Here is a 23,032-nt window from a genome sequence, read left to right as displayed (position 1 = left end):
CCTCAGAGAGTGTGTGTAACGGCCCAAAAGGCATGCAGTGTTAATGGACCGCAATCCTAAACTGACTGAGGTGAACAGTTTCTTCCCAAACTGATCAAGCCTTTTGGATTCCCGATCCAGGGGAGCGGTTGGTAATGTGGTCTGGGACATGGAGGCCTGGATAACCAGACTCTCGGGGTGGGGTGGGTGGACAGTGGCATCGGGCCACGTTCTGATCCACAGGGGGGGGCACTGTGGAGGGCATCGACCAAGTGCCCATCAGAACGTCGGTGAGGGCCTCATTGAACGGCAGCAGTGCCAGAGGGTCCTCAGACCTCTCCCAGTCCTCCCCTTCATCTGTGTCCTGATAAACATGCATAAAGGACGGACCGGGGCTGAAACTAGGGGAGTCGTCATCCAAGGGTGGCGCCGGGAGTGGCACCATAGGGGTCGGCGCCAGCGGAGGAGTCGTGAGGTCGACTGGTGTCGACCGGGCTCCAGGCCTGGATCCCGGGGGGGTCCTGCAGCACCGGGACCGAAGTCGCCGATGACGCCGGGGCCGAAGCTGCCGGCACTCTAGGACCCCCAGTCGGACCCGAAGGTGCACCGGCAGGCCTTGAAAGCGGAAAGAGAGACCTCATGGCCACGAGGAAATCTCGAATCTCGCCCGGAGTCGCATTAAGCCCAGGGACCGGAGGGTGTGGAGCTGGACGCGACTCCTGCAGCTCTGGCGGAGCCGCGCAGGTGGTGCCAGCCGAACCCTTGGCAGAGTCCGGCAACCGGCAAGGGGAGTCAGAATAACAAGGTCGCCTTCTTCTTTCCATGCCTCGACTTACCTGAATGCGAGGACTTGGAGCCCGACGAGCGGTGATGGCTGCAGCTCTGCAACCGGTCCCTCGACTTACTCCTCGACCAGGACCTCGAGAGGCGCATAGCCGACTGCCAGAGCTCTAGAAGCTTATGGGACCACTCCTGCCTAGCTTTCGAAGTCAAGGCCCAGCAGTCGGGGCATGACTTGTGGTCGTGGTCAGGCCCTAAACCGTAGAGACACCGGCGGCGGGGGTCGGTAACCGACATCAGTCGGTGACAGGCGTCACATGGCTTGAAACCGGGCATCCCTACTGGCACCAGGAGTCGAAGTCGACTCGAAAAGGATAGTCAAAAAGACCAAAAAGTTAGACAAAAAGTGACTACGGGTACTAGCTTTCCCGGATCTGCGCTTGCTGGCGCGGAAAAAAGAAGAACCGACGGAAGCGCGCGAGGGTGGCATCTAAGTACTCCGATGACGTCATACCGGCGATCACGACGACGACGGACGGGGAGCCACAGATGACGCCTACCGACGCGCAGGGGTACTGCTGACGAAAACTTTCCGGATCCAGTCTGACGCCTCTTCCTGGGGACATTCTAAGGTAAGGAATCTAACACTAACGTGTTTCTTTCAGATAGTACATGCACAGGAAGAGGAGCTCTCTCTGGGGTGTGGTCTGCTGAGGCAGAAGGTGCTGGAACCTGGCGCAATGGGCAGGTGGAAGGAGGAACCCCCCCGACTGCCCCAGGACCCTGAACAGCGCCAGGAGAAGAGTCCAGGGCCAGAGTGCAGAAGCAGGGGCCTCTGCGAAGAGAGGGCCAGGAGGAGAGCAGGCGAAAGGCTGGAGCAGGGAGCCATTGAAGACAGTTTACTGCTGAATCCACCCTCCGTGTGACCAGGAGGGCGAACGAAAGTGCTTCCAGTGGCAGGGGAGCGCCAGCAGGAGCAAGAAGAGGCCAAGATCACCAAGATCGGACCCCTGGGGGCTGAGATATGCCCCCCTGAATGTAGGTGACCTTTGACTTCTGCCATGACCGACGACGAAGCGCTTGGGGCTCCGCCGCTGGTCCAAGATGAGCCCGCGGGGTGGATAAGGTCCACAAGAAGCAAAACCAGGGATCGCCGTCGCTTTCCCAGTGAGACTGGTAAAGAGGGGTGCCAGGAGCCCACCCTGGCCCCCGAGAAGAACTGGAGCAGGGGAGTGCCATCACGCCCCCTGGGAAAAGTGCCAGGAGCCCGGGAACCCAACTCCAGGCCCGTGTGCTGCGGAGGAGGGGGGCGCACCGTTGTGCAACCCCCCTTGCTGGAGAAGTCATAGCCGGGGAGCGCCGTCGTGCCCCGCGTGAAGCTGGCCCCCAGTGTTAATGAGGAGGTGCGGGAGGGCCCTCACACGTCCCCCTCACGGCCAAAGTCAAGCCAGGGAGCACCGTCGCGCTCCCAGGGAAGTAATCCGGGGCCGTGGACCCCAACTCCGGGTCCTGATGATGCCCGGGGGTACCAGGAACCCACCCTGGCTCCAGGCGAGAAGACTGAAGTCGGAGGTGCCTCCCCCCCTCCTGCGGGAGGGGTGAAGATGTTATGCAATGCCACAAAGTAAGGCCAACAGCTTATGCATTTGTAAATTGGTGCATAGTATTGAGTAGTGTGTGTGTTTAATAAATGTACTCTTACTTTTATAAAGCCAAGTACGGACTGGACAATCAATTATTGAGTGTTATTGCTGCACACCTGTAATGGCAATTACTAGCCAACACCACCTCCCTTGAGAAAGCCTCATCCTGCTCTGCAGTGCTACCCTCTGAGAGTCAGGCTCTATAAGTGGCTGTTGTACATTAAACTCTAATTATTTCCGGACCCCGACCACATTTCAGCGACTCCATCGCAGCACACACGCCCTCGCCTCCATGGACTACATCCTCCTCGGGGACCTGAACTTCCACCTCGAGAACAACGACACCAACTCCACCACCCTGATCGACAACCTAGCCAACCTCTTACTCAGCCAACTCGTCACAACACCCATCCACTCCGCCGGTCACACGCTTGACCCCATCTCCTCCGCAAGCCCTCACGTCTCCTTCAACCACACCACCGAACTCCACTGGAACGACCATCGCTGCATTCACTTCACCTTCAAGAAACCCAACACGCACCACCGCACCAAACAGATGCCTCGCCGCTGCTGGACCAGCTAACCACCACCCTTGCCCAGAGCCCACCTGCCGACCCCACCAACCGTGACACCGCCACCCGCAACCTCAGACAGTGGATCAACGACTGTGCCAACACCCTTGCCCCGATCAAGAAACCCTCCAACAGTCACACCAACAAGAAAGCCAGCTGGTTCACTGAAGACCTCTGCGCCTCCAAGCAAACCTGCCGAAAGCTGGAGAAGAACTGGCTCCATGAACGAACACCGGACAGCCACGCAGCCCACAAGAACGCCATCCACAGACACCATCACCTCATCAGATCCGCCAAAAGGGTCTCCTTCAAAGACCACCTAGACAACAACGTGCACTACAGCAAAGAGCTCTTCAACATCGTGTAGGAACTCTCCAGCCCCAGCTCCAACACCATCAACGTCCTACCCTCGCAAGACCTGTGCAACTCGCTGGCCACCTTCTTCCATTGCAAGATCGCAGACATTCACGACAGCTTCAACGCCACGACCGCCCCGACAACCACTGAGACCTCCGCCCCCACGACCACCATCCGCATCAACCGCCTGCTCTCCTGGACCAACATCAACGACGAAGACACCATCAAAATCATGAACACCATCCACTCAGGGTGTCCATCAGACCCATGCCCAAACCACATCTTCAACAAAGCCAGCACAGCCATCACACCCCATCTCCGGAAAGTCATCAACACCTCCTTCGAGACAGCAACCTTCCCGGAGAGCTGGAAGCACGCCGAGATCAACGCCTTACTCAAGAAACCCAAGGCGGACCCCAAGAACTTCCGGCCCATCTGCCTGCTCCCGTTCCCGGCAAAGGTCATTAAGAAGACCGTCAACGAACAACTGACCCGCTACCTCGAGGAGAACAACATTCTGGACCCTTCCCAGTGCAGGTTCCGTAGCAACCACAGCACCGAGACTGCCCTCATCGCCGCCACCGATGACATCAAGTGCCTGCTGGACAACGGAGAAACAGCGGCCCTCTTCCTCCTTGACCTGTCAGCCGCCTTGGACACGGTCTGCCACCACACACTACAAACAGTCCTCCACAACGCCGGGATCCAAGAGAAGGCCCTGGACTGGCCCCCCTCCTTCCTCTCCGGCAGAACACAGAGTGTCATCCTTCCCCTTCCACTCCGAAACCACCGAGATCATCTGCGGCGTACCCCAGGGCTCATCCCTCAGCCAAACTCTTTTTAACATCTACATGGCACCGCTCGCCCACGTCACCCGTCGGCAAGACTTCAACATCATCTCCTGCGCCGATGACACCCAGCTGGTCCATTCCCTCACGAAGGACCCCCCACACCTCCAAAACCAACCTTCACGAAGGAATGAAGGCCGTCGCTGAATGAATGAGGAACAGCCAACTGAAGCTGAACTCGGACAAGACGGAGGTTCTCGTACTCGGATCCACCCAACCAAGCCTCCAGCAGCCCGGGAATTCCCCCTGCTTCCGTTTTGATTTGTCCAAGAACTCCTGGAGTCCTGAAAGAACTGCGAGTTCTTAATGATGTCTTATGTCCAACCTTACGTCAAACTCTGCACTTTCCAGGTATAAATATACCAGCATCTGCCTTAGCAAAAGACACGGTGGTTTGGAGCAGATCGGCTATCTACTTACCCGACGCCCTGCTAAAACGAGTGCCGAAGGAAGCTGACCCTCCCATTGACGCACTGAAAGGGACGCTGTCTTTTCTCCTGCCGGGAAATCCAGCTCCAATGTTTCCCTGTCGCCCTCGCGGGTTGCTGGAAGATCGAGTCCTGAGAGAGAGATACAAGACCTCCTTCATTCTATAACCAAGGTACGGAGCTGATTAGACCCTTAGAGAATTCTTGATTCAGATTCTAGGCAAAATCTATCTTAACTCAAACTACATCTCACTTACTTCTTCCCACGTACTAGGCTTAGGTTAGGTACACCGGGGTAGGCGTATTTTAGAAACACCAGTTGAGTATGTTTAGTCAAACTTTTTATCATTTTATGTATTTTATCCGTTTTAAGTATCTTATGGCTTAGAAACCATATAAATGCTTTTACAGTATTATTTCATAATACTCCTTTTACTGTACGCACTTTACTCTATGACAAGTATTTCAATTGTGGCAATTCACTTCTCTTGCATGAGAAACAAGACTGCTCAATAAATAACCACTTTTATTGAAAATGCCTGTCTCTCTATTTCTCTGCTCTCCTGGTGAAACTAAGCATGCACGATTGACTGAGTGAAATAGCCATCTATTGTTTCCGCGACACTGGAGATACTACTTATTCTGGAGTGAGCAAACTTGTCATGTTATGTTATGTTATTGTAATTTGTAGAGCGCGCGTTTACCCGTGGGTGTCTTGGCGCTATGGACGGGCGAGGAAGTCTGCACTGACGGCTAATTCTGGAATAGCCAGGTCTTCAAGCCTTTCCGAAATCCGATAAGAAAGGGAGACTCTCTAAGCTCAAGAGGGAGCGAGTTCCAAAGTTTGGAGGTGTAAAAATGGAAACTACGCATGCCCCATTTCACGGTGCGGGTTTTTGGTACCTGGAGGAGTTTAGAGCCCGAGGACCGAAGATTCCTGATAGGTTCATACCTGGCAAGCAGATTTTGAAAGAAGATCGGCCCTTTATTGTTAAGGGCCTTATAGGCTATGGACAGAGCCTTGAATTTAATTCGTTGCTCCACCGGAAGCCAGTGCAACTTGCGGATTTCGGCGGTGACTGAGTGGGTTCTGGGGATATTGAGGAGCAATCTAGCGGCCAAATTCTGCACACTTTGGAGTTTTTTGAGACATTGTTATTGGGCATTTCCTAATAATCCATTGCAATAGTCCAGTTTAGACTGGATCAAGGCTGTGACGACAGTTTTTCTGGCTTCTACTGGAATGTATGGGAGAATGTTTCTGATCTTTTTGATGAGAAAGTGGCTTGCTGACACAGTAGCTTTGGTGTGGTGGATTAAGGAAAGTTTAGGATCCAACCACACCCCCAAGTTCTTTACTTTTTCCGCCGGTCTGGGGGGGGTTCACCCATCTCCACTGGCCACCAAAGGTTGCCCCAACATGGTTGAACGTTGCCAAAAGTCAGGATCTCTGTTTTAGAGGAATTTAACCTGAGGCAATGGGTGTTCATCCAGTGATTGACCGTACGCATGCAGGTTTGGAATTGTGCAGCGGGAGATAAATCTTTTTTTTGTATAGTAATGGCAATCTGAGTGTCGTTGGCATAAGACGTGAGGCAAGACCCAAAGTTCTGAATTAATGGGGCCAACTCTGAGAAATACACGTTAAAAAGTGACGGGCTCAGGGACGAGCCCTGAGGCACTCCATAAGGGAGGGTGTATGTGTCCGATCGGTAGGCATCCAACTCAACCATGAGTCTTCTGTCTTTTAGGAAGGAGGATAACAGAGCCAATGCTGTACCCCCGATCCCTATTCTCTCGAGCCGCTCATGCAAGAGAGAATGGTCAGCCGTATCAAATGCGGCTGACAGATCGAGGAGTATAAGCATGGCTGTGCCACCCCGATCCATCGCCACCTTGATCTCTTCTGTTGCCTTAATCAGTGCTGTCTCCGTACTATGTTCACGGCGAAAGCCAAACTGAGATGGATCCGGAAAATTGTTATCATTAATGAATTGAGTCAATTGAGATTCATAATTATATCTATTATTTTGGCTGGAAGAGGAAGCCTGGCAATGGGGCGATAATTATTAGGGTCAGTAGGCTCCAATGAGGGTTTCTTAAGCAATGGGAGGATGGAGGTATGTTTCCAAATCAAAGGAAAACAGCCAGTCCTAAACATAGAATTGAAAATATCTGTGAGGCCTGGGCTAACCACATCGCCGATTTCTTTAAGGATTTTCGGAGGGCAGGTATCAGAAGGGGATCCGGATTGAGAGTCTTGGATGTATCTAGCTACGGTCTCAACGGAGACGGGAGAAAATGCAAGCAAAGTATTGATGTTATGCTCACTACAGGTGGAATCTGTCGAGGGGAGAGGGGTGGAATTCTGAAAGTTATTGAAAATGTTCAACACTTTAGTCTTGAAGGCTGCTGCAATATTATCGCATAGTTCTTGGTCACACTTGATTCGTAGGCCTTTTACCGATGTAAGTATGTTCACCACTCGAAAGAGTTCCTTAGAAGAGTTTTTTGCTTCCTTGATTTGTCTGGTATAAAAATCCTTTTTACTAGCTATTAGGTCATTTTTATAAAGCGATAGTGCTGTTTTGTAGACAGATTTCAGGTTAGGGCAGTACTTGGTGCGCCAGCGTCTTTCTAATTGCCGGCAGCGCTGTTTTTCTAGCAGAAGATCTTCAGAAAACCAGGGAGCTGAGGGGTTTTGCCTATTTCCTGAGATTTTCTTTAAAGGGGCGGAAGTGTTAAATGCGTCGTTAAGCCATTTAAGATATTTTGGGGCTGAAACTTCAGGGGACCCTAGGAGAGAGGGACAGGACTATTCTAGAGGGAGCGAAGGAATTGCTTATCCATGAGCTCCCACTTCCTTTTAGTAGTAGTGGCGGTCTTTAATACCTTGGACGGTCCCAGGGGGGTAAATGGAAATGCAAATTTGATCAATGCGTGGTCTGACCACATTAGGGCCAGCGTTTCCATAGGCGCAAGGTTGTTGACAGAGGAAAAGAAACCATCTAAGGTGTGGCCCGCCTCGTGGGTGGGGGTCTGAATTTTTTGTGAGAGACCTACTGCCTCCAGGGTCTCTAGTAATGCTTCCGTCTCCCTGTTGGCTTTATCCTCGAGATAGAAATTAAAGTCTCCGAGGATGGTGAATTCATAATTTTTAAGACTGGATTCTAGCAGGGTGTTGATGTTAGAGATAAAATGGCTCCTGAATCCGGGAGGCCGATATAAAAGGATACCCTTGAAGGTTTGTTTAGTGTTCAGTTCAATGATGAAGAGTAAAGACTCATAAAAAGGATGTAGAAGTCGGGAAAAACCTAACTGGGAAATGGTCCCTAAGTATAATGGCCACCTCTCATGTTTATGCGGTTGTCAGAAACTAATCCCTTCTTGTCTATTCAGGAAAGTTACCACCTTCCTGTTCACTCGAGAAAGTTTCTAGTGACCTCTGAGCTAGCTGGCATTCATAATTAAGTCTAACATATTCAATAGAGACCTAGTTGACCTCAGTCCTACGTCTAAACTATCGTTTATGTTATTCCAATGCGCAGAGCCTATAGGGAATATAGGAACTACACTACACTGGCTTTTCGAGCAGTAGCAGCGTTCCCCACCTCAGCGCCTTGAGACCCTCATGGGTGAGTAGTGTGCTTTACATATGATATGATTGATTGATTATTCAATGAAAATACCCCCAGTTTGTAGGTACACTAATTATGAGGGATTAGAGCCGGGTGCCTTATCAATACCATCCAAGAGTAAGTGATTCTCTGGCTGACTGTTGGATTCTATGCAAGGGCAAAAGAGTAAAGTGGAGCCACACATTACATGACTTCACCATGTCCCAAACAGAAAAAAAGCATTGGCAAAGCCAATAGGGCTGTGCTGGGCTCAAGCCTTCTGGCAACTCTTGTTTCGTCATTGTTTTGCCAACCTTTTTGGGGGAATATCCTGGGCCCTCATCAATCAAAAAAGGAAAAACCAAAACGAAAACCACATTACCATAGTACACCCTGGCATGGAAGGGAATTACTTTGTATGTGGATGTGTTGAGAGAGAGAGAGCGAGAGAAAAGAGCAAGAGAGAGGCAAGAGAGAGAGAGAAAAGAGCAAGAGAGAGAAAAGAGCAAGAGAGAGAAAAGAGCAAGAGAGAGAAAAGAGCAAGAGAGAGAAAAGAGCAAGAGAGAGAAAAGAGCAAGAGAGAGAGAGAGAGCAAGAGAGGGAGAGCGCAAGAGAGAGAGCGAGAGAGAGAGAGAGAGAGCGAGAGCGAGAGAGAGGACAGATATTTCAGACTGACAGAAGGAACACATGACAGGAGGTAGAAAGGGAAGAAAGGACAGAATGAAGAAGGAAGGACACAAAGGACTGAGAGAAAGGACAGGGAGTAAGCACAGACCGAAAGGACAAACCGTTTCAAATGGACACACTCCGGTATGCTGTGAAATAGCAGCAGTCAGAAAAATAAAAGCCACCCCTAAACGAATTTACAACAACATTAGCAGGCGATGAGTCTGATAAAAATGGAACGTGTATCAGAAGCATCCTGCTATTACTTCAGGCTCTCAACACACAGGAAACACTAAAATGATAAAGTAAAAACAAAAACACTGGCACTGAAGGGAACTAGCTTGTGTGCGGAAGAGCTCCTTGTAAGAGAGCAAAACACAGTCACTCAAAGTGAAGTTAAGCAGTGGCTTAAGCAGGCTGACCCATACGGTTACGCATGATAGCCAACAAGACGCGCTCCTAGGTGGCTCCCAGCCCACCTTGCTTTATCCTGCATAATCCTGCCTATATTGCGCCCAATTGGGTCTTTCAGAGGGAGCGTTACCCGCTGTTTATTTTATTTATGCGTTTTTATATAGAGCGGACTTTACCCGAAGGTGTCAGAGCGCTTCACAATAGGAACAGAACTGATACATGAGAACATTACAAGTGAGCAAAATACAAAAGCAAACGTTACATTAAATGAAGCAAAAATGACAATCGTGAGCCAACAAAATACAAGAGGTAGCAAACGGTGCATTACAAAAGTGACAATCGTGAGCCAACAAAATACAAGTGGTAGCAAACGGTGCATTACAGGAGGAAAAAGTGACGTGTACAGATTACAAAAGCGTACAAAGTAAACATAGAGATATAATACTGCAATATATGGAGGACACTCAAGCACAAGAACAAACGTTACGTAGGCACTGGTGGCACTTGTGCAGGTATCGAAAACAAACAAATGTAAGAGGTAGAAAACAGTGTGTTACAAGAGAAAGTGACGGGTGCATGTTACACACGAGTACCAAACACAGGTAGAAGGATAATACTGCAATAAATGGCAGACTCTCAAACCACAAGAACAAACTGGTAAGACACTTCCATAGTCATGTATCCATAGGACGTGCTAGGCCTAAAATCCTGACAGGGAAGACGTGAGCGAGATCCTGGTGGCGGTGCGGGGTGGGGGACGCGCTAAGAGTAAGCTCGGAGGCCTTACTGATGACATCGTGAGCGGTGAGAGCTACGGCGGACCCGGGGCCTCACCACGGCTGTGGCTGGATTCCGCTGCTGGCCCCGTCACACTCGCTACCTCCCTGTGGAACAGAAAAGAGCGGGTAGCATCTGGTGAGCCTATCCTGCACGAGGTGTGATGGATTGTGAGGGCAGTGGGTGCGGGCCGTGGCATGTGCCTCTGGGGCATGTCGATTGTTTGCTGCGTAGTCTGGCTGGGTCGTCTTGGCAAGTCATGCCCTGCACCGGAGCCCTGCGGGTGAGCAGGCATCTGGGCTGGCCTCTCCCCGTGAGCTGCTGGCTCATCCACTCCTGTGGCGGTGAATATCGGTGGATTGGGATACTGCATTGGGCAGTGTCCGCACGGTGACCTGTAACAAAAGGTTAAAACTACTACATTTCAATTTCTTGCACTGCACTTACGTAACCTTGTATGTCCTTAATAAAATAGACCCCAATCGGGGAGCTGAGTGAGAGCGTTGCAGGGAGGTTGGGGGCCACTTTCCTGCACCTGGAACGGGACTGTGTAGAAGTTCAAAACTATTGGCAACAGGTGGTGCCTCGTGTGGAGGGGGCCACCGATATCCAGATTCCACTGGCACCGCACGTCTGCCTACTAGGAGTGGTGGGACAGCCTAAGGGCCAAAACAGCCCTTATAAATCGGTTCATTTGGCCCTGCTGCTAACAAAAAGAAAGGTGGCCACAGGGTGGATGGTAACGATTGCCCCACTACTGTCTTCTTGGCTACGTGATCTACTGGAATGGGAGTGGTGGGAGAACATCATATGAGGAGCTCTCAAATGGAGGAAGGGGCTGCGGCTGCCGTGATGATGAGGCTGCAACTGTTTAATATATTCCGGCAAGACTCCGAAGAGTAATCCGAGAGTGGTTCTGATGTGGAAGGGTGAGAGGAACTACAGCTTATGTATCCCAATCAATTTTTTGTTGACCTGGTTGTGCTTGGATCTTTTTGTGAACCGTTTGTTCTTTATCCTGGTCACTGTAACCTTGCTGTGATTCCTCATTGGTTGGTGCACGCCCCCGTGCTGTTTCACTAGCTGCTGTCCTTGTGTGTTGCCATGAATAGGGACTAATAATATGTACGGAACTGTTGATGCCCACTGTGTTTTTGTTACTTATTTTTTTAAACCAAGAAAAACAAATAATTTATACTAAAAAAAGCTACAGAGGTAGCACAAGTGACTGGTCCCATTGACCTTTTCATCTCACGGGTAAACGAGACAATTGACAAGAGCATTGTACTGCTGGAGAAAAGAGTTTCCTTGGACCTTATGAACGCCAAGCGCTCCTCTCTGGGCTCCATTGCAAATGCAAACTCACCGTCTCAGCGAGCCTTGAACAATCGCTCCTTGTCCTTGCCCTCATCTACCATAGGCACTGCTACAGTACCGAGCGCTGTTGACTTGTCAGTTACTCGTTCGGACTCGGATCCGTCCTTTGTGGATCTGGAGGAGACCCCAGATCTAGAAGCTTGCCAGACACCTAGAGAGACGGAGCCGGGCCTGGATGGGTTAACTGCTAAGTCGACCCCTTTCGTGCCTAGCGATTCCAGGGGTAAGGTTATTACTATACCTATAAATGCAGTGCCTAAGTCTAAACCCAAGGAGAAGCCTAAAGCTAAAGCCATGAACCACAATTTGGTATCACCAACACCACACTTAGCGTCTGGTATTCCTTGTTGGATCGAAAATATGGTCACAGACCTCAAGCATGATCTTGAGGCCACAATAGCAGCCCAAATAAAACCCCTGATTTCTAAACTTGACAGACTAACGTCGCTTATTAATACAAAATGGTCCAACAAGATCAATGAGCCTGGGTCTGTCCAGCAGCAAGGGTATAGAGAACCACCCCCCAATCCTCAACCTCCAGTTAAGGCCACCAAGAATACAACTGAAAAGGTGAAAACACCCCCATCTACCAAGGAACCACCTGCATCATACTTGCCCAATACAGGAAACAATTTTGTTCAACCCCCACTTATCCCTACCCCAAAGGCAGTGAGCGATGCCTCGTCCTTGCAACAACCACCCGCTGGTACTAAATCTACCACCTCCCAAGCGAAGGAATCTAAAGGAAAATCCACAAACACCCCAGTTTCTCACTCTACAAATATCTCTGAAGCCCCTAAGCCTAGGCAGGCTCGTTACAAATCCATTAGCCTGCCACCAGAAGTCTCTCCTTTTGTGGTTGTGTTGACTGCTGTCCCCCCACTGAAGGAAGGAGCCAAAGAAACCTATGTAGAGTTAAGAAACAAATGTGCTCAGTGGCTCCAACTACACAAACCCCTACCCAATAACATGAGTGGGGAAATCCTTGCTGTGCGCAGAGGGGATTGGGTAGGTAGGAGTAAGAAAACAATATCAGGGGATGTAATTACTGTCAATTTTAGGGATGTAGGGGCAGCGAGTTTCATTTGCAATTCACCTAACAGTGGCCCTGCCACCCAAATCAAACCTCTCCCCATGTCTTACTTCCTCCCCAACTCGTCAAGATCCAACTTCCATCGGCCAATTATTCCAAGCAATCAAGGGCCTGCACATCCCCCACATTATGCCCTTAACCACTGGCAGCAGCCGCCTAATCTTCCATCTTTGTTTCCGCACCATGCTGGCGTCCAGTGGCAACAACCTCTTCATCCCCTACCACCCTTTTTTCAACCTGCCCAGCAGTGGCAACAACTCCCTCAGCCATTACTCTCAGCCAATAATCAATGGCAGCAGCCATGGCAGGACCCGTTTTCGTCCTCTAACCCCTCTTACTCACAGTTTGCCCATCCAAACAGGTACTGTGTACTAGATGAGGTTGATTGACTTCCCCTTAAGGGAGCCCTAGATACTAATTTCCCTCACAGTAATAACACTACGAGGGATGCAGTATTGGATACATCTCTTCTCACATACCCAGAGGTGTTACCACCTACACCAATTAGGGACAGTGCAGATTCATCTAACCCCCAAATTGCTGTGATCTCAGAAGGTGTCCCATCATATGGCGAGTTAAAAATCCTTAGTTGGAATCTTGCCGGGATCTCTAGGAAATTAGGTCTCCCAGAGTGGAATGCCCTGGTTGATGCTCATAAAATTTGTATATTCCAAGAGACATGGGCTACTGAACCACTGCACCGGGTTGGGTTTGTTACTTTTTTTTACACCTGCAGCGAAACCCAAGGCAGGGAAGGGGCGGCCATCGGGGGGGCTTATTATTTGGATAAGCATCCTGCTTAACTGCAGATTAACTGTCAAGAAGGCAGGAACACCTGATATCCTTGGTATTTCCCTACTGGGCTTACAGGGAGGAATAACTGTTGACCTCTATAATGTTTACATCAGAGGAACAACAAATGGGCGTATTTCACCTACAATGATGGAGCTTGAGGCCCAACTAGGGGAGCAGAGTGGACTTGGTCATATTTTAGTAGCAGGGGACTTCAACTGCACATACGAGCCACTCCCCCTAGAAGGAATACCTGATTTAGGAGAAGAGGATAGTAGATGGGGTATCCCTACCCTTTCTATCCCATCCATCAAGCGCTGGACTCGCAGTGCAATCCATTTAAACGCACTCACACTAGAGTTTGGTTTAAGAGCAGCCAATGGCCGTACTCGATCTGATCTGTTGGGTGTCCCCACATTCAACAGAGTTGGTCACTCTACACGGATTGATTACATCCTGTTGGACAGGGGTCTCTGGAGCTTTGTTATTGACATGGTTGTTGTCACTACCGTAGAGAGTGACCATAACTCACTTTCCTTATCCTTAAAAAACCTTTGGCCCACCAAAACGTTGCCAGTCCCATTAAGTTGCCCACAGGGGATTACGGTTTCCTCTTGTGGCAGGCGTCTAAAGTGGAGCAAGATCATGTGTAATACCGATAAATTATCCACCATAGAGGAAGTGGTCAAAGGCACTCAAGCCGAAATTGGCTCTATTGATTTAATTAAATCAGCAGTTAAGGCCACTACTATTTTTGAAGCTGCCATAAAAACCATAGGGGACCTCTTTTGGGTACAATTGTCTTTAGGGAAACAGAAACTTCCATCTAAACCCAAAGGCAAGCACGACTGGTATTCGGCTACATGCAGGAAGGCCAAATCCCGCCTAATAGAGGCAGTCAAAGGGAAGTCCCCTATACTAATTCAAACTGCCAGGAGAGAACATAAAAAGGCCCTGCAGCTAGCTAAAAGGGAGTGGGATGATGCCTACTGGCTAATCCTTAAGGAAGCAAGTATGAAAAATGATTCCAAATGTTTCTGGGACACTATAAGGGCACGAAATAGACCAGACAGTGACCTTATAACTTGCAGCATTTCGGGACAGGTATGGGAGGCCCATCTCTCCAAACTTTATTCCTGTCATAGTGGTCCCAATGAGAGAGGGTCTGTTCAATCCTCTCCTCACATTAATCATATGCCTCTATCTAGCGACCTTGACTTTACGTTAAAGGAAGTGGAATATGCCATAAACTCTATCATTCCACAAAAAGCTGCTGGACCAGATGGTATTCCCGGGGACCTGCTAAAATCTGATAGTGTTAAATGGGGCAAACTTATCCACTCCCTCCTTGTTGCTATCTGTAGGGGCGCCCCCATCCCTTCATCATGGAAGGGGGCGGAGGTGGTCCCCATTCACAAGAAAGGCCCAAGGGATGATCCATCCAACTATAGGCCGATTAGCTTGCTAGATGTCAGCCAAAAAGTTGTCGGTAAAGTTCTTTTACTCAGGATACTTAACTGGGCGGAAGAAAACAAAATTCTCACCGATTTCCAGGCTGGTTTCAGAGTAGGTACTGGAACGATAGAGCAAGCATTTAGGCTTATGATGATATATTGGAAGGTGGTAGTGATAGGCAAGGGCAGTCTTTATCTCGCATTCATCGATTTAAAGACCGCCTTTGACCTTGTCCCTAGGGACTCATTATGGAAGGTTCTGGCTAACATGGGGCTGCCACAGTATTTATTATCCTTACTGGTCAGGCTCCATCAGGACAGCTTTGCCCAAATTAGGTGGGGTTCTGGAGGGGAGAAAACGGGCTGTATTCCAGTCGAGAGAGGGGTCCGCCAGGGATGTGTTCTGGCTCCCACCCTTTTTTCTTTGTATATTAATGGGGTGGTTGAGCACCTACTTAAATTTCCATCTGACGAACCATCCCTGGCTGGTGAACGCATACCGACCCTCCTCTTCGCGGATGATACGCTCTTAATCTCCAAAACTCCTATGGGACTACAGAAACTCTTGGACAATTTCCAATTCTTTTGCACTGATCGGGGCCTGGTAATTAATACTAATAAAACAAAGTACCTGGTCCTTAATCCCCCCAAACAACAGGTGCGTCCCCCTATTTTAAACTCTGAGCCCCTGGAAAGGGTAAAGGTATTTGATTACCTAGGGATACGCCTTTCAGACAAAATGGATTGGACGCCCCATCTAGATAAGATGCTGCTGAGCCACAAAAGGGTTACAGGTGCCCTCTTAAGGGAGCAACGTTCCAGTACATTCAAACCAATAGGAACAGTCCTTGAGATCTACGCTGCCAAAGGTGTCAGCTCTGCCCTTTATGGGGCGGAACTTTGGGGCTTTGCATCTACTGAAGCTCTGCAAAGATCTGAGAATAATTTCTGCAGACAAATAATGTCCCTCCCTCAAAGTACCCCACTTTTACCTTTATTCATGGACCTTGGCTGCACCCAGATCGGCGAAATTGCGAAATTCCGCCCTCTCCTATTATGGGCCCGTATTTGGCGGGTAGAAGAACTTAGTGGCTACGCCAGAGGTCTCGAAGAAATAATGGCATCACCTAGCTGGGCCAAAATCAAATGGTTAAAAGACATGAAAAATCTATTGTCCAAATTGGGCCTACTTGATTCTTGGCTAAGCAGAACGTCACCCCCAAAACAAACACTCAAAAAGCTCTATCGGGATTGGATTTGCTCCCAAAGACACTCTAGCACGTCCCTTGGTAGGCTTACAGAGGACTTTTTGATGTTTAAAGACTGTCCCAGGCGAGAACCCTATTTGGATATAATCGGGAAACCTTTTGCCCGGTCTTTGTATTTTAGATTTAGAACAGGTACTTTGCCACTGAATACTTTTACCAAAACATGGAAATCTTGTATAGGCCAAACCGATTTATGTCCATCATGCCTAGCTTATCCAGAGACACTAGCCCATTTCTTATTTGTTTGTAAGGAATACGCTAATCCAAGAAGGGTGTGGTTGAAGAACCTATGCCGTCAGCTGGGAACTAGGAGACATGATGTGGCAATTAGGATACTTGTTTCAGACAGCTATGTACCCTATGTGTGTGCCCTAGCCAAATTTTTATTCTGGGCTTGGGCTATTCGAGCCAGAAAGCTAAAACACTCTGTTTAATTCTTTTTTTAAAGAATATTTATTCTGCTAATGTCTTAAACTCTTGTTATCAACTGGCTATGTGTTATTGAGCAAACTCTTTTCTCTAAATCGGGCCAGGAATATAGAATTTTCTTCTTTTAAAATGTAATAATGTAAATTGTAAAAATTATTATTATTGTTTTGCTTTTATGATAATGAATTTTTATCGAAATAAAGCTTTTTGACTTTGACTTTGAATAATTTAAAAAAAAAGCAGGCTGCCCCACTGCCCCATGCTGTATTCTGCAGTGGGGAGAAGCAATATGTGAATGACAAAACAAAATACCAATGGATGAAGAGAGTTGGCTCAAAACCCCCACATTGAAGTATAGTATACATATTTTAGTAAAAATTAAAAAGGTCTGGACAACGCAAGACCAAAAAAAACCCTGGTCTCAAGCCTGTCTCTGTGCCATCCCACACCCTCCAGAAACGGTGCCCTCTGCCCTCCACCAGAGATGTGAAGCTCTGAGAGCCCCGTCACGGCAGCCTGGAATTCATTTACGATGTAGCAACAAAGGTTAACTAATGCTGTTACCCACTGCTGCTACGTCAGAGCAGTGAATAGCCATATTTAGAATCTGGTGTTCAAGCTGGTGCCTCTCACTGAGAGCCATACCCAACAAATACAACGTTTCCCTCTCGGGATGCATTATGCAATCTCCGGCTCTATTTCAACAGTTCTTGCAAAGCTACTAACCTTTACAGTTTATTTAACATAAACAAGACAGGCAAAGTCTTAATTAGCTTACTTGAATAAAGACATTACAAGGAAACAATATGGTCCTATTTCGAACCAGTCCTGCTAACTAGAGCAACAGATTAGTGTTGTTTCAATATCGAACACGCATTGGCAAAGCCAACAGGCCTGGGTGTAATGTGCTAATGCATGTAACATTAGCACATTAGAACGAGACTTTACTAAAGTTGTAGAGTAACTTGTCAAGCAGCTCAATGCACGGGCTTATGTGAAGGCGGAAGGATAAATCGCCAGTGCTGACAGTGGCTGCAGTGCACTGTATTGGCTTGAGTCAAAAGTAATTAACATAGTTGCAAGTTAGAGACTGGGTGAAGAAAGCGAGTGGTTTAAAGGGGCGGATCCAAAGGACACTCTTAGTGTAGTATTAATAATATTAATAATAGGCAGGTTTGACAGCTGCTCTGTCGAAACCCATACCTAAAATGACTAATTTTGCCAGCTTCCAATTATCCTCTAGAGGTTCAGTAGGCATTCCTCGTGTTTCCAGAACACAAAGAATTGATTACATAATGTTGAGTTATTAATGCATCCTTTTCAATACAAAGACCAGCAGTCTAGATAGTCCTCACATATGTATTTTTCTATCTTTTTGATTTATAGCCAATTCGGGGAGCTTGATCATCCCATTATTGAACCATCGCCCCTGTGGAGTAGGCCACGTAACAATTAACAGACTTCAAGTTAGCACTGCTTCCACTTGTCCAGAGCAACAACAATAAAAAATAAACGCCGAGGCAATACGATAGATTAACATATTTGGAAACAGATGTATTACGTTTTAATTAATTTCGAATGAGAGAGCCCGTTTACATTCCGACATATGTCAAATGTGTCAAAACCACCCTCCCTTATTTATCCATGTTTGTGTAATAGTGTTGTGTGTACGCACAAGAAGAAAAGGATTACAATAATGCCTGCACTGCCAACTTAGAGCACGGGTGACCGAAAGAAAAGCCGGAAAAATAAATAACGACCATCCTTCCTTACCTTCATGAGGGGGGATCGGGAGTCATTGTCGCAAAGGTTTATTTTGGACTGGTTTTCCACGAGATAGGTGACCAATTCCGAATGTCCATTAGCACATGCAAGGTGTAAAGGTGTCCTAAAAATAAAAATGTAAAGATTATTAAAATGAAACAGCTAACTTTAGCCGCAGACTAAATCTCCACTAGCAGAATGGTAGTCAACACTGAAAAGTCAGACTTATCAGTAGTCATAAATGATGTACATCTGTTCCTCTCCCTATATTATATATATATATATATATATATATATATATATATATATATACACACATACATACATTTATATACAATCCGCAAGCGGAGACAAAGAGCAATAATATTGGACCTATAAACCTTCTCTGTTTATAAAAAGTCGCTCAGGTGGAGTAGGGCTCTGAAGTTTTCACGCTGGAGGCGTTTAAACATTGATTTGATTTAAAAATAATGGATTTGTGTTATCCCCAAACTTACACTTCTGGTGCCACTGTTGTAAGAATAATTCGTTCTTTCCATACCCTCTGGGAGCCCCACAGTTGTTATTATTTTTTCTTTATCCATATATAGAAACCCCTGCAAAAACAAACGAGCATTTTTTTACAGCTTCTAGGGAGGACAGCAGGAATGTTTATAAAGCACAGAGGAGTGGACTGCCTTTCTCTCCCCGAGACCCACACCTTCTTTCTCTTCTTGCTTGCTGTTGACGTGCCACCCATCAGGTGGCAGCAAGAGAGGAACCACTAACAGGCCTGAAGAAGTCAGACTATTAGAGACTAAAAGCATATCAACTGCATGGTAAACAAGCATTTACAATGCAATAGGTCTCGCATTATGAAAGTTTGAGCTATTGGCATTGTAAATGACAATGCCTTTTATTAATTTGCATCGGTACGTAAAAAAGCACTTTGTACCTATAGTCCATGCTTATGGGAAGCAAGGCTGTCAGTCTCTTTTACTGCCAGCCTTGCTCATCGTAAGCAAGGACTATATGTTCAAAGTGCGCGTTTATGCACCGATTGCAGGTTTTAAAAACAAATGAATAAAAGGCATTGTCATTTACAATGCCAATAGCTCAAACTATGTCTGTCTGTCTGTCTCTAGACTGTCCCTATCTGTGTCTCTGGTCTGTCCCTCTCTTGGTCTGTCTGTCTCTGGTCTGTCCCTACCTCTGTCTGTGTCTAGTCTGTCCTTCTCTGTCTGTCTCTAGTCTGTCCCTTTCTCTGTCTGTCTGTCTCTAGTCTGTCAGTGCATTTTGGGATTTATACTAGCTACTCATTTTAATTGAGCCAGCTGCACCAACGTGATCATATGTAAAAGCAATAGTGGGCAGTATGAAGAGTTGTCACAATAGCCAGTGTAAGTCGTAAAACGCAGGCGCAGGTTATCAGCAGTGCTCTCCGAAGCCAATCTGTTATTAGCTCATCTAGCCAAATGTTTCGGAGCATTCTGGGACTTGCAGTCCGAGTTTGTAATAAAGTAAGATGAACCACAAAGTTAAACATGCAAAAATAGTGTGTGGTGGGTGGTGCATGTCGTGTGTGTGTGTGGGGGGGGGGGGGTAACACTGATGCAGCGTGAGGACTGGAGAAGGCTCTGGTGGACATTGTGAAGAGTTCATATGAGTGAGTAATCAGTGTGCAGTGTGGGGAACCCACGAGGCTTCAGTACATATACCCAGGGCTTTCAGTGGGATGTTAAAACGGGGGGAGGGGATGAGGGGGTGTCTCACAAAGGGGCTTTGCCAATGTAATTAAAGGTGTGGCTTAAAAACACACAAGTTAAAAATCAGTACTTATCATAGTGTGCCGCCCGACTTGTATTTTTAGGTTTCTGTCATCGCATCAGGATATATGCTACAAGTAGCATCATACCTACAAGTCAGGACTACTGGCTTTGTCAATGGCTTTGTCGAAGGCTGAATCACCCCCACGTGGTTCGCAGCGGCACAGGGAGTCGCGCGCACAGAGCATTATCCCAGGGCCACTGGAAGTGTGTAGATGTCTGCCTGTTACCACGGAAACAACCTAGTTCTGCAGTCACTCGCAAGGCAAGGTGCCTGTGGAACCCCATCACGTCTCGCGTCACTGAGGCGCGGCGGCAGTTTTGCTGCGCAGCCACGGGCCTGACATCCCTCACTAAGGTGAAATACGAGAGCGCAGGGTCACAAGGCATCTCGGAGGCAGCCGTGTGTATCTCGAGGCACGCGACTCTCCTTTGTCCTCACAGGCCCAGGTCATTTACTGTAAAGTACTCAACGCATGATTATTAAGGCGGGCAATAGCGCTGCAATAGGAAGGACCGTCTAAAGAGGCACTGAGCATTCGAGTTTAGCACAAAGAAACATGAAGTTGGCGGCCTGGGGGGCAAAACCAGGAAGTCAGGCATCCTTGTCCGTGACACATGCGGGGCCTGTGATGCGGCCGGAAGAGGCTGGTGTGGCTCGTTCTTGCGGGGCTCCCATGAGGAAGGGAGAGCCCCGCGGTAGTGGCTGAAGTTCTCAGAACTCCCGGGTCCCAGGAGGGGGCCTGGGTGAAGTGGAGAGGCGAGATTTGTTCCTACAGGGGCTCACGTATGCTGAGGGAGCCCCTGCAAGGCGTCGCCTGGGAACCCTGCGAAAATGCCGGCAAGAAGACAGGAAACGGAGTCTGCACAGCAGCCCGGTGAGTGGGGCTGCATGCTGGCACTAGCGAGTGCCTGTCCTGAGCGGTCCCGCCGTTGGGGGCCACTCCATCGATGCATATTTTATTGTAAGCGCCAGTGTGCTGCCACTTCTTGGCCATTTGGTGTATTTGACGCCGTGAGGAAGGGGGACAGGAGATGGGAAGATCGTGCGACTGTGCGTGGTGAACGCGCGCGTTCACAGTTCCAGTCCGGCCTGCGCGTACCCATCTCCTGTCTCCCTTGAAAGCCTAGTCGACGACAATAGGTCTCGCTGCCGACAGCGCTTCACGCTGCGTCGCCAGGTGCGAGACCTAAAAAATAAAAGGGACAGCTGTTCGACAGTGGGGAAAAAAGATCAAGGAAGAGGTATGAGGGTACAGTCAAATAGGACCGATAGTGGAAAATAAAAGGTGCTGTTACGGCTATCAGATGGCTCCATGTTATTACAGACATACAAATCCAGTTCCAGGGTTTAATTTTTCAAATACATTGTTTCCAACTGTGCTCAACGAATTGATTTAGTTGAAACATCTGATGGTGTGCAGCATGGCTAATGAACGGTGGGGCAGGAGGGGAGCTTTTGTGGCCAGCTAGGTCATTCGAGTGCGTGCCTACAGAATGACGCAAGCATTTTTCCTCACTTTTAGGTTACCGATTGAAACTGAATCAGTAAACAAAAATAAAATAGTAATGCGTGCGGGTGTGGGAAGAATGCAGATGGGGAAAAAAGGGGGAAGCAACACGGCCCAGCCAAGTACCAAGCATTAGGGGTTAGACTAACGCATTTTAGTGCTGGTGGCCATATCCCCGCACTAAAATGCTTTAGTCACTCACGCATAGTTTGCGGCCCTGACCACCCCGAGGCATTACAAAAAGATGTACAAGAGAGCACGGAGAGAGTGGTGCATGCTGAGACTGTCTCAGATAATCATCACATCAATGGTGAATGAACTCTCCGCCCACTCTCCAGTTCATTAACACCTACATCACAAGCCGACACTAGCACGTAATCATAAACAATTATTAGGAACAGTGCAATCTGGTGAATCCGAATCACCAGCAGGCATGGTATAGACTAGCAAGTTTCTTCTGTCAGTAGTACCTGGTGGTCATCATTAGATAAACAAAAATCATTATGACCCTGGCTCAGGCAGAGTGCCAAGTGGATTGGGGTTAGCGTCTGGCCTGCTACTGTCCATCAAGGCGCTTGCCCCACTCTGACCACATAGTAAGAAAACGCATCCCTTTCCTTATGCACTCTGCATTATAGTGCCCCAGATACGGGTGGATAAAATACTAACAGGGTGAATCCGTCAATTTCTTAATTGCAACTGTGAATTGTGTAATTTACTTTTGAAAACCGTTTAAATATGCTATGCCTACGAATGAGTTGGCTGTACGGGCCTGGTGTTTGCCCTGGACCTGGGACATAGAGCCGGGATGACGTGGCAGCTGTCGGGCCTGCACAAGCCTGGTTTTGAGATCACCTGGGGCCAGCTGCTGGACGCCTGCAGGACTGAGGGCTGCGGACGCAGAGGCATTTAGCTCCAGATCCTCATGATGCGGACCTCCACCCACCGCCTGCAATTGACTGTAGGTGAGGAGGGTGGGGCTGTGATCATCTACACCCGGACTGTGGCCCCCCTTAGACAGTGATAACCTGCCACTCGTGGCCCCCTTGTGTGCTAGGGTGACCTGGCGTCCCCGTTTTGCCAGGACGGTCCCTGTTTTTCACCAGCTGTCCCAGCAAATTGCAAGAAATTTAGCTCATGTCCCCGTTTTTGGAGAGGGTCGACTGAAAACGGTGGGAGGTGTTTTTTATGTTTTACAAAGCAGGGATAGTTAGCAGTTGTTTTAAGAAGGCAATTTAATTCACAGGCAAGCTACTGGGCTTAAAAATTGCATTGTATGTATGTTCTTACTGCCTGTTCTGTAATTCTCTGCTGAGGCGCGCTCTCATCGCTTGAAGTAAACGTGTAGTCCTTCTATTTTTGTGAAATGTCCCGGTTTTTTTGGCTTTAAAATTCTGGTCACTATTGTGTGCTGAACTGCGAACACGAAGCCCCTAATAGGGGCTCTACTGAGTTCGA

General features: G+C 48.2%; 1 protein-coding gene across 10 annotated transcripts in view; it reads right to left on the bottom strand.

The window, feature by feature from the left end:
• ANKRD26 (ankyrin repeat domain 26) overlaps positions 1-23,032 on the bottom strand; it is a 1,096,841-nt gene that overhangs the window by 1,003,600 nt on the left and 70,209 nt on the right. For all 10 annotated transcript variants that reach the window (XM_078674324.1, XM_078674330.1, XM_078674326.1 and 7 more), the window contains exon 2: positions 18,268-18,382. In XM_078674324.1, coding sequence (XP_078530450.1) covers positions 18,268-18,382 — 115 coding nt within the window. The remainder of the gene's footprint in view (positions 1-18,267; positions 18,383-23,032) is intronic.

Source organism: Lissotriton helveticus, chromosome 1_1 (genome assembly GCF_964261635.1).
Source record: "Lissotriton helveticus chromosome 1_1, aLisHel1.1, whole genome shotgun sequence".
NCBI lineage: Eukaryota > Metazoa > Chordata > Amphibia > Caudata > Salamandridae > Lissotriton > Lissotriton helveticus.
The sequence above is the reverse complement of the archived record's forward strand: the minus strand, read 5'-3'. Positions and strand labels throughout refer to the sequence as shown.